This window comes from Acartia tonsa, chromosome 6 (assembly GCF_053477335.1).
Source record: "Acartia tonsa isolate MP-2025a chromosome 6, ASM5347733v1, whole genome shotgun sequence".
Classification (NCBI taxonomy): domain Eukaryota; kingdom Metazoa; phylum Arthropoda; class Copepoda; order Calanoida; family Acartiidae; genus Acartia; species Acartia tonsa.
Genome location: NC_137265.1, coordinates 45,653,125 through 45,666,250, shown reverse-complemented (window position 1 = coordinate 45,666,250; position 13,126 = coordinate 45,653,125). Strand labels below are relative to the sequence as shown.

At 30.4% G+C, this 13,126-nt stretch overlaps 1 protein-coding gene across 11 annotated transcripts in view; it reads left to right on the top strand.

Moving 5' to 3' along the window:
- The window catches only part of LOC145322788 (protein abrupt-like), a 123,438-nt gene that overhangs the window by 100,984 nt on the left and 9,328 nt on the right, over positions 1-13,126 (top strand). For all 11 annotated transcript variants that reach the window (XM_080165051.1, XM_080165049.1, XM_080165046.1 and 8 more), the window contains 3 exons: positions 3,200-3,295; positions 3,644-3,757; positions 3,867-4,497. In XM_080165051.1, the coding sequence (XP_080021177.1) occupies positions 3,200-3,295; positions 3,644-3,757; positions 3,867-4,497 (841 nt within the window). The remainder of the gene's footprint in view (positions 1-3,199; positions 3,296-3,643; positions 3,758-3,866; positions 4,498-13,126) is intronic.

The following is a 13,126-nucleotide window of genomic DNA, read 5'->3' as shown; positions in this document are numbered from 1 at the left end:
GGGCGGCATGGCAGAAACTCCTATTTTTATTTTGAAATAAAATGAAAATTAGAGCCGTTTGTTTTCGTTTGTTTAAGGGAAGGTGTGTTTTGTGCTCGCATTGAACGTTGAGGAAAAACATTACAAATTCATTTTAGTATTTATTATGACCTTTTTAGTATAAAATATCAAGGACTTGACGTTAATCATTGATACTAAATATCAACATAAAGTTATTAGGTCAACAGGAATAAGATAATAAAATAAATAGTATGTCTTATGACCTTTTTAGTATAAAATACCAAGAGATTGACGTTAATCATTGAAATTGAATGTCAGCATAAGATAATCAAAAATGAAATTACCTTACTACAAAAAATAAGTAGTCTAATAAACCCGTAACCAAACTTACAAGTAAGATAAAATATATAAAAAATCGAGATAAGTCTACTATTCTCTTTTTGTTTGTATTATCCAGTTCTTATGGGGGGTGAAAATAAGTATTTGTGTATATTAAAGCGTCCCGTCTTGGAAAAATTTTGTTAAAATGTGGTCGATTTATGAAAAAAAATGACCCATGCAAGATATTTTTTTCGGTGTTGCAAAAATTACGACCGCAGAAGCACTGAAAATTTTTTAAAATCTGCAAAAAGACCGGTTTTTAAAGCTTTTGTGTGATCTCAATTTTAAAGATTTTATAAATTTTCAAGTTTAGTATATTTTGGATGGAAGCCAAAATTTTAACAAATTTTGTCCAGGACGGGACGCTTTAGTGTGTATATATAATCATTTGTTTTACTATAATTCTATTACTTTTTTACTGTATAATTAAGTACTTGTATAAAAACCTCATTCTAGTCTAAATAATTATAATGGCCATTAATACATTCTAATATAAAAGAGGCAAGATGTATAAATGTCTGTCTTTACCAAATGAATTCAGCTAGCCGCTGTGACCGATCGCTTCTGTTTTTTGGAAGCTACCTTTTTTAGAGAGATAGAGGAGAATGACCCTCCCAAGAGAAATATATTCTCCCACCCCTTCTTTTATTTTCTTATGTATTTGCTCGTGTCTTATGGATTTAATCATGCTTGCTAATTATGAGATGAAATACTTTTTTACACATTTTATAATTTGATTAATGATAAAATAATGATTTTAATGACAAATAATATGAAAACTCCATTATCAAGTTAAACATATTTTCTTGTTTCCATTTATTTCCACAAGAAATTACAGGAAAATAATTATGAAAAAAAGTCAGGGAGGGAGGAGACATTGCTATATAAATTATTCTTGTACCCAAAGTTTTATAAATATGCAGGCTCATTTGTTGAAAACTTTGGGTACTTTTACATATTCTTGATTGCTTTCTTTTTGTATGTGAGTCCAAATGTTTCAACCAATAATTTTATTATATAGAATGTACATCAATTAATTGTTTAATCTTGGAAAGTTGAAAGTAACTTATAGAGTAGTTATGCTGCAAATATTATGACAAAGCTAACTGTTAACCTTTTACCACCTTCTTTGTGTCCCAGTATTTTATAACACCTTTAAACATAAAAATTTTGTCGTATTTTTGTCAAAATTTCTCAACCGAAAAGTTGAAATGAATTGACACAACAATAAGACAAACATAAGTCATTGACTTTTAATATTTTTTAACAAGGTCGTATACGTTCATAGGAAGTTTTCTTTTAAATACAAACATAAAAACGAGTTATTTCGAGGAATCTTTTAAAGTAGAAGTCGCTTGCTTTTTCGACGGTCAAAAAATTCTTTTACAATGTAAACAGCATAATATAGTCAAATTAAGTTTTTCATAGTATATAAATTTAAACTTACCAAAAATTAAATGATAATAAATGCATGATGCATGCTTAAAATGCAGTTTAAAACCATCAAAAAAAGCATTGAATTTCTTGACAAAGACATTTTTACCAAAGTAGTTGTAAGAAAGTTAAAAAAAAAAGGCATATAACTAAACATTTATTTTATTTTATATTACTATTAGAAACTTGAAAGGAATAAGACAATGATGTACATCTCCTATCAAGATAAACAAATCTACCCCTTCCTTATTTAATAACAATTTATGTAAAACTTTGGACACATAGGCTTTTACAACCAATCAAGATTTTTTTAAATACCCAAAGTTTTTAGGCCAATTAATGAACATTAACATAAAACTTTGGGTACTAGTGTTAATTACAATTCAATGTCCCCACCATCCCAATATAGTGTCCTAAGATAAAATAGGAAAATTCCAAAACAAATAACTGTAAGCTTTTTATTCTAGTTTAAAACCTGTACATTTGCTTTAAAAGTACTCTATGACAAACTTTGGTGGCTTGTGTAGTGTTTTAGACAGTTCTTTTTTTTCTGTAAAGTGTGTAAAGATAAGATGTGAGGCTAAAGTTAGATTACTCTAAACCTGGGTGAAACATGTGCATATACACCACACAAATGCCATAAATGCATATATTTATCATTTTCATATCATACATATGTTTAGGATGTCAGGGGTACGGGGATAGGATAATGGATATAATTTATCCTTTCCCCCCAATAAGATTTTCAATCAGTTTCATAAAAAGTCTTACTGCTCTTATAGTATTCGTTAATTTAATGGTTATAGGTCTTTTGTAGCATAACCGACTGACCAATCAAATCATATACTTGATGCTCATAGGTACAAGGTCAAACTTTTAAAAAATCAGCTGTCTATCTCAAATAACAGCCAAGAAAATCTTATTTACCTCATAGCAATATAGACTGCAGTACGTACAGACATAGCGCGTTATAGAGTTGTTGACGGTCAAAATTTACTACATTGTCTATACCTCCATTCTTGGCCAGTATAGTTGTACAATATTTGTGAAGATTTTTTGGTTTGTAAAGAAAGTTTACCTCGTGTCAGAATGGGTTTAGAACTTGCATTACATCCAGGGATATTTAGGGATAAGATATTTCATGTTAAATTGATCTACATTCCATAAGATAAAGACTACCCTTTGTAGAAGGGAAAAGGGGTTTAAGCCCACCCTTCACTCTTTTTAGGGGCGTTTTCCAATATTAAGATACAATCCCCCAAAATAGTTACCTATAAGATGCCTGTCTGTAAAGGAGAACCATATCGGTACAGCGGTTAGCGAGATCCTTTTACTTTTATGTAAAGAAAAAATTATTTATAGAACTAATTAAACATAATTTTAGAACAACCCATGCCAGCACCCGATCATAATAATGCGAGATGTTCCCTCTGCTGATCTGCGCAGTCTTCTCAACTTCATGTACCATGGAGAGGTTCAGGTAAACTGACTCTATTATAAAGAAGCTACTCTATAACTTTAAGAAAATCTATTAGATCCACATTGTAAATTTGTACTGCTCTTTTGTCTTCAAAGGAACTAGAGACAGGAAACTCTTTTCTTTATGTTATGCTTTTCTAGAGAGCACTTTGATTGCAAATATTTTATCTTTAATTACTTATTATGTATGATAATTAATAATTCCAGTATAATAAATTTTATGATTACTACTATACTAAAAATTATGAAAAAAGGTTCCTAAAAAACTGTTCTGCAATAAATACTATATTTCTGTACATTATTGCACAATAGCATGCTGTAATTGTTAATTATTTATTATAATATTCAGGTACACCGGACCAATGTGAAGAGTTTCCTGCGCACAGCTGAGGTGCTCCAGGTCAAAGGTCTCGCTGATCACCCACTTCTCCTAGAGGCCGCCTCATACCAAAAATCTAATTCTGTAAGTTATTTTTCTCAATATAATACTTATTTTTTAAAATCCCATTTTACTAAAACAAAGTTTTAAATAGAAAGATAATTTGCCAATTTTAAGATATTTTCTAATTTAGACCTCCCCCATATGTGAGAACCCCAGCCAGGACGAACCCGAGGATTATGCGCCGATTCACAAGCGTCCCCGCCACACCGGACCCCGCCCTCCCATCGCCGACTCTCCGCCGTTACCATGCCGCCAATCATCACCGACCCGCCCTCCCTCATCCACCACCCATTCCCGCCACAACGGTGAGTCCCGCCGCCAATCCTGGCCGCGCCCAGTCTCCCCACTTGAACGCAGGGATCGCGACCGCGATCATGATTCGTCTAGTATCAAGTTCTTGGGCAGCACAAGTGGCGGCGGTCTTGAGGTCAGCGGCGCTGACAAATCACTGCTCAGCCAGGCTCTGGAGAAGGGAGAGGACAGCGCAAGCGACACAAGCGCCAGCGATAGGCCCGGCAGCGCAAGCATGGACAACGTCAAGTCGGAAACAAGCGGCAGCGTCAGAGATCTTGAAAGCTTCCACGGCGCTATCAACCCGTTGTTCCCGCCGGGGCTTGAGGCGCTCTACCGCCAAGCAGGGTTCCCCAACTTCCTGGGACTCGGACAAAACGGTCCCGGAGGCCTGGGCATGGGTATGCCCACAATGCCAGGTCCCAGCACTACACATATCGGTCTACAGAGTCATGCGGCTAACCCCACAAGTAAGTAATTAACAATTGTAAGAATATACAGAAAAAATATTTTTTTTCTTGATAAAAAAATATCTTTAATCTTATATTTAATATGCTTTTTATATAATCCTGTTTTATAGGAATATCATTTTTATTAATATATTTATATGTTTATTTAAAAAAACAAATATATATTGTGTGTCTATTCATATTTTTGAAATTTGAAGTATTTATTTACAAATTACAATATATTATTTTATAACTAAAACTATACTGTATCTGAGGATATTGAATTTTTTTAAAAGTTGGTTACATAATACAATTTATTCCAAGTATCTATCCCTGTACGTACAGTGTACATGTTTAACTATAGATAAAAAGAAAGAGTGGCTTGTTCGTTCACTCAATAATTCCATCTATTGTATTATTTGCTTTCAGAGTATGTTCTGTTTCAGGGATCTTAAGGGATAAGACTATGGATGATATATTGATATGCGTCCACAATGAAATTAAACCCTTCTGTATATTAAAATTAGTGCTTGAAAATTTTTAACACGGTTAAAACAAACCATTAAAAATTTATTAAAAATACCCAAAACAAAAGAATTTAAAACTTGGGGGGCAATATAATTTACAGTCCAATGATCCCACCCTCCCTGGTTGGGTTCATGTGTATGTTCACTATACAGAAATTGAAGTAATTCTAATATATATGTATTGTACTACAATAAGAGCATCACAAGTCTAACTCAAAATTTGCGCAATTTAAAATTGTGCAGCAATTTATTTATCGAAAACTTTTATCAAACTATCAGTTTAACCAACTAAACCTAATTATGATTTAAAGAAGGGTAATAATGTCTCACCATCATTGGGTACGTATATCACTTTATCATCCATTGTCTTATCCCTAAAGATCCCTGCGGTCACCGTATTTATATACATCTTGAATAAAATGATTTTCCTTATGTTTATCAAATGCTACTCTTAGGTCAAAATGACATAAAATTAAAATATAAACAATATACTACATAAGAATATGTTAATGTTATCTAAAAGAGAAATATTTTTAAATACTAAAATATGTACTGAGCTTTTTTAAAGTAAGACTCAATACCAAGTATTATTGCCCTCAAGCACACATACACACACACACACACACACACACAGATACCACACAAATTTTGCAAGTTTTAGTGTACTGAACTTGTGTGTGTATGTGTGTGTGTAGGTAAAGAGAAGTTAAGAGATTTTAAGTATTAAAATTATTTCATAAAAAAATCTTATTTGTTTCAAAAGACACAAAAAAGCCCCAATTATCATATGATATATTATTTTGTACATCATTATCCATTGAAATATATGGAAATTCCTTTTTTCCTGAAGTGGTAAGTTCATACTTGAAAGATACTATAAGAAAAGTTTGGTAAACTACTGCATTCTTCACAACAATTACTAGTATACAATTTTTAAAAGCGAAGCTTTTCTATAATTAGGGTCGGTCCGTCCGTCCGTACGTTCGTAACGGATAGCTTTTTCCGTTAATTTAGGCATGTTAGAATTGTCCTATCGATTTCAAATTTTGCATGGTGATTCCTTTAGTAGCCATACTGAAAAAAAAACATAGATAACATCGAGTTAAAGACAATGTTCCACCGGCATGAAAATAAAAATCACAAAATTTTATACAAATATTGTTAGCCCGGGTCTTTGGCTCCTCGGGGTTAACAATATTTTCATATTTTTTATGTTTATTCGAAAAACTGTCTATAATACGATGCGATAAATAACTATTATAGTAAAATTTCAAACAAAACGTATCTGCAATTGATCAATCTAACAATCCACTTAGTTCCTTTATAGAATATCTTTAAGCAACAGTAAATTTTACTTTATAAAAAGTCAGGGATCTAAAAGAATAAGACTATCGCCGATTAAATGATGTACTTCCCCAATGATGATACACAAAATTACTCTTCTGTAGATTACAATTAGTGGATGAATTATTTGGACACTCAACTAAATTAACCAACCAATCAAAATTCAATAAAAGTTCCTAAAGTTAAAAGCCAACGAATAAGAAGACTTTGGGGACTACTGTAATAAACAGCTCAAAGTCTATTCCCTCCCTGTAAAAAGTTCATTACCAGTCTTCATCAAATTATATTAATTATATAGAGGGAAGCAAAAAGTAGAATGTTTCTTATTAAATTTTGGGAAACAAAATTGACCCAAAGAAAGTTTTTGGATGTACCAGCTAAACAATATACAAATAGACAACTAAAATGTGTGTTTATGTGTGTGTGTGTGTGTATGTGTGTGTGTGTGTGTGTGTGTGTGTGTGTGTGTGTGTGTGTGTGTAAGTATAGGTAAAACACAGACCAACTTATTTCTATTTAAAGTGAAGCAAGAAACGGGAAAATGGTATTTTTGTTAGGCTAACAGTGTTATATTAAGTGTATGGGTGTGTGTGTGGGGGTGTGTGTGTATGTGTGTGTGTGTGTGTTTATCTGTCGGTTTTTGTCTTTGTCTTAACAAGTAAATGATGTATCTTTATTTTATTTAATAAAACATAGAAGCATAAATGTTGAAATAATTTCTTAAGCTGATTTACTAGGCATTTTAATTCATTTCTACATAAAAGTTGGAACTAGCAAGGCAATGTCATGTAATCAAAGGGTTAGTTGGTTGTTTGTATATAACTCTGAACATGATAATAGATGCGCTTATTTTAGGCCAAGGAATTTCTCCCTAGTTTTTATCTTAATGTTACATAACTGCCCCCACGAATCCCCATAGTACAACTGAAAAAGATGATTAAAATAGTCTCAAACTATCCCAAGACTTCAGTTTTCTAATGAAATAGTTTAAAACCACCTAAGAACTATATGTTTTTTTTCCAAAAATGAGCAAGATCTTAACGGACAGACAAAATAACCCCTCTACTTTAATTAATAGGACTATGATAATATCACTTACAATTGACAGAATGAATCTATATATATCCTGTATAAATATATTATTATTATATATGTGTGGAGCACCGAGCAATGTTTATTTCCTAGTGAAATTGCAAAGCTATATTTCATTTCTTGATATGTTTTGCACACCGCAAACATGAATACAAAAATACACAATAAGTAGGCACGGTAAAAAATGCGGGAATATTATTGAAGGAATATTTTTTCCAGTATGGCTTCCAAACCGATTAATGTCAGCTTGATTAGAACTGGTTTTGAGCCAAACTAAAAATCATGAATTGTTGGTATTGTTTAATAGACAACTTTCTGGGAATGATCAAAAATCATAATATTACTCTTGTTTTTGTGGCACGGGAAAATAACTGATTCATATAAATATTTTATAATACTGTTACAAATGCAATCAAAATGACATCATAACAACATAATTGAACGTAGATATACCTTTTTAGTTGCTATTCTTAATGTTAAACATATTTGGATAGGGATATAAAGCAAATTATTTTCTATACCAGTAAGTATAGTAAGTGTCCATGGCAATAGATGGAAAAGATTTAAATCAATTTTGAAATATTTTAAAATTTTTTTTATAGTGCCTACTTGTATGTTTATGTGTGTGAAATGGTGTAAATATGTAGCAACTATTTGTCGGAATATCTTACACACACACACACAGATAAATATGAATTTATGTGTGTGAGTGTGTGGGTGTGTGTGTGTGTGTGTGTGTGTGTGTATACCTGTATATAAGCAGGCATTGTTAAGGATAATGTATATTTGTGTTTATGTGATTTTATCACACATATCTTTACAAATCCAGGGGGTAATTCTAAAAATATGTTTTTGTATATCTAAGGGGGTTGTTCTAAAAATTCATTTAAAAATTTAAAACAAAAAAATAGGCATTTCTGAAATATAAAGCGGTATTCCTTTTTATCATTGAAACGAGTTGTGATTTTAAGGTTTTCTGGTATGCTTTTATGGATCTTTGAATGTTGATAGACGCCTCTTTTCTGACAAACAAAAATAATAGCTTCTGGTATATTTAACACGACGAGAGTTTACCCCCTAAAAACCTTGAAAAAAAATATTTTTTCCTAAAATATTGTATTTTTTTAGATTTAAAGTAAAGTAAAGTTGAAAAGTTGACATCTCCTTATCCAAAAGTAAAAACATGTTTTCAACATTCAACTCATATATACATACATTAGATTTGTTCATTATTCTTAAAATTGTTTTAGATTTTTTTTATCTTAGCAGAGCATTTGATTTTTTTTGAAATATGTACTTCAGGAAAACAAAAAAATATCTATTTTGAATAAAAAACTCTACAGCCCCCAAAGTTTTACATACATGATTTCGCATTCGTTAGCTTGTAAACGATGAGAAAATCTTAATTGGGTTGTTACTATAGACCAGTAATGTAAAGACTGTTTAATCAAATTTTTTTACATACAGTAGTGGTAAATTTGTTTATTATGATTGAGGGTGCAGACCCAATTATCGTCCATTATCTTATCCCTTAAGATCCTTGCCAAAATTATGTTTTTGAACCGGTCTAACACACATAGAGACATACATATACTTGAATATTATGCTAGTTGAAGCATTAACCTTTATTTTCTTTTCAAATTTTTTCATTAATCATTTTTTCCCTAACTACAAATTGCAAAATATACCATTAAACATATAATTCGTTAGCCTATAGAGATATGTATATAAAAATGTATATCTTTATATCTTGTGAAAAAGTACTCGGTATTTTACTTAGAAAGGGAAATGTCTTTTTTTTCTTCAAAACATATTTGTCTATTTTCTTCTTACTCTTAAAACAAAATATGCTTCACTTTCAGAAAAACAAATTGTGTAATAACCAAAATTATTTAATGAAAAAGAGTTATCTTAAGGGGTAAGACATTAAACGATAAATTTGAAAAGCCAACCAATTAGTGAACGTGAACATAATACTTGAAGCGATGTATTTTACAGAAAGTCTTGTAATTAAATCCATTCATAGACAATGAGCTCATTTTAAAAAGGCCTTATTTATTTTTTTAATATTCAGAGCATGCTATGTATGCAATAAGAAGCATAATTTTAATACAAATATCTCAAGTTTTCCTCCAAGTGGCCTAACCCTGGTGTCTCTGCACATTAGTGGAAGAATCAATACTAATTTCATTTAGAAGAATAAAACTGTAATTTCCCATTTCTTACTGAGTTTTTAAAAGTACTGCGAAGTCGCAGGGAATAGGGGATATTAAACTTTAAATAATTTTGTGTTTTAAGCAAAGACAAATTTGTCAACCATGTAACGTCATAAAAAATGAGGGATTATCCATCTCTTTTTTCCCACTTCTCCTCTCATCTCCTCCATTTTTATGACGTCACATGGCTGATATTTTAGACACTTTGTCCAGTTACCTATTAATACCTTCTCTCATTCGTTGGCTCAAAGTTTAGACAAACAACAAGTTTACAAACTTTTTTACCAGTCAATTTTAATCTAGAGAAAGGGTAATTTTGTTTATCATAATAGGCTTACATAATTTTATAATACATTGTCTTATCCCTTAAGATCCCTGCAATGTCCCCGTCTTATATCCCTCCCCCTCCCATTTTTAACTCTAGTTTGAATTAAGATGGATTAATTTTGTGTTGTAAATTCTTTATATACATTTACTCAAGATTTATTTTAAGAAGAGAAAACACAATTTTAACATTATCTGCTAGACGTGGTGACATCCACTGACATACAAATCTAATTGATTAATAAAGTAATCATAACTGTTAGAACGTGTACACAAAGAGCATTTTTTGTATTTAAATCGTATAATAAGTTAGCTAAAAATAGTAATTTTTTTCTACGTTAGCTTCCAGGAATTTTTTCGTCAAAAAATTTCATTGCTCGTATTATAGAAATGAGTCATATTGACTAACTATAATCAAGAAATTCAATTTTTATTCAACGTTTTATTGTGACTGCCATCCCATCTAGAATAATAAATTTATTGTTTAATATTAGATTTATTCAAGAAAACGTAGTTTCTAAAAAGTTTAGCTTCTGAGGTACTTAAAATATTTATAGATTCAATAATTTTCGCATACTTTGCAAAAATCTATTCTTGTTTAAAAAAAGAAGAATGAATAAAAGTATGTCTAATTCAAATCCCTAGCATATAAGTTATGTTTGACTGATGTAAATTCTCATGATATATAATCATATATATAGAGAACAAATAAAGAAGAGTAAGAGAGAGAGAGGGAGAGTATATCAAACTTATATGTGTATTGTGTGGATATGTAACTTTTATATAAAGGGATAAGACAATGGCCGATAAATTGATGTTCATCCCCAATATTGAAACATAAAACTACTTTTGACGATTACAACTAATGGATGAAATATTTAGACTTTGAAATTAGAAATCTAACCTATCAAAATTCAATAAAAGTCCACAATGTTGTTCTACCAACGAATAAGAAAAATTTGGGTATTAGTGTAATAAACAGCCCACTATCCCCTCCCTTCCTGAACTTTTATATATTATGTATCTTTATATACATTAATTCTATATATTACACTGTAAAAAAAACCTTAAATTGTAATGTATAAAAGTATAATTAGTATCTTAACAATTACAAATTGAGAAAAATTATTTCATAATTTAATCTTATAATTTTTAATTTTTCAACTAGAAATGTAAATGTAATACTGTAAGCTGAAGTTCTATAAAGCTTTGACATGAAAGGACGAATGGATGGATATATATAGAGTAGCTGCCAATGGAAGCTATAATTAATATTTTTATGAATGTTTAATTAAAATTCGACAGGCTAACGGATTCAGTTAAAGATAAGATATGCAACAAAATCGTAAAATATAGGTTTATTTTTAAGAGTGTAAGAAAAGTTGGTAAACTTTCCCCCCCCCCCCCCTATGTGTAGTTGCCCAATTCGATTCTCAAATTCAAATTTGCCCATAAAAATCCTATTTGACGAGAATTGAATATGTTAGTTGTGCAATAAACAAAGAAATAAAGGTTAAAAGTTTTAGGTAGAATTGTTGTTTAATGTTCTAATAACACTAGAATAACTTTCTTTTTCAAATATTTGAACTCGTACCTTTCTCAACTTTTTTTTTATTACTTTTAAATTTATTTTATACAAGTCTAAATTTAAGTAGTATCATTTATATTTAATGACCCATGTTTACTTTTGTAAAAGAAACTACATAAGACTTAAGTAAAGCCTTCCTAAAATGGAGGACCTCGATTAGATTTAGAGATCATAAAAGACAGAAAAAACATACTATTTTTTATATTTTACAACACTTTAATTTCACGATATTTGTTTAAAATTTCAAAGTATAACTATAATTGACAATGTGTCACGCCTGTTTATGTTGCAAGGCATTTTTTTAATGGACTTATGGACTTAGCAAGCGCCTGACTTAGCAGCAAAAATGCACTAACAATATTTTATCCGTTATCTGAAGTTTAAAATTTTGATTGATATTGTTTTATGATTTAATGTTGTTAAATTTGTTTATCTGCACTGCATAAAGACCCTGTTAAGCTTCAGTGTTGACATTGTATCGACGTAAGGGTAAATTATTAGAGTAATTTTAAGACTAGCGTTAATTGCTGGTAGTCATATGTTTTTAACTACAATGCCTCACAGTACAGTCGATATTAAGCTTTGCAATTGTGTGTCAACTTTAAAGTACCAAGTTTAACAAACATTACCATGCTAGTGTTTAAAAGGGTTTTAAGGTCATTATTTAGTTAGTATCACAGTTATATAAAATCAAATAGAACTGAAAATTTACTGTGTTTTTATAAAGCGAAGCTTCTACAGAACCCGACTTTATAGATAGTGCTACCACTGCAATGCACGTTTGGGTGTAAGAAGAGGTAAATAAGCTAAACAATTTTGCAATTATGAAATATAATTAAAGATCTCTGAAACTGTTTTATTAATTAAGATCTATTGGTGGTTTTAGGCCATTTTCTGATTTAGGTGATATTTCATTTTTTACAAAAGAATTAGATGTAAGATTTTTTAATTATTAATTTTACTTAAGTTTAAAATTAATAATCATTAAAAATATAAAGTATACTACATTTGAGACTTTTTTTGACAAAGCCCAAATTGTCAAAAGTGTCAAAAATGATCCATGTGACGTCATAAAAATGAGGAAGATGAGAGGAGAAGTGGGAAAGAAAACATCTAAAAAAGAGATGGATAATCCTTCATATTTATGACGTCACATGAATGATTTTTGAAACAATTTTGACACAATTAAGGCTTTGTCCTTTTTTTACTTATTCCTTTATCCCATAGTGCATCTAAAATCCAACAATTTATGCCTAAATTACAATATACACCATTTTAATTTCACATTTGGGGGGGACCAGCTACAACAGTTTTAATACATTTATTTTAAATATTCACATTGTTGTTGTAAATCAAAATTAAATTGCATAATTTCATTTATTTGAAAATTAAATTCTTTACATACAGAGATATTCACATTAGATTTTAATTCGATGCAAAATAATAATAGCAAAAAAAGAATAGTATAATGTTAAACATTACTTATAAGAGGGGGGAAATCAACTACTTTGCCTAAGTCAAGAATACAAAAAGTAAAGTTATTTATCTATCGCATCGTA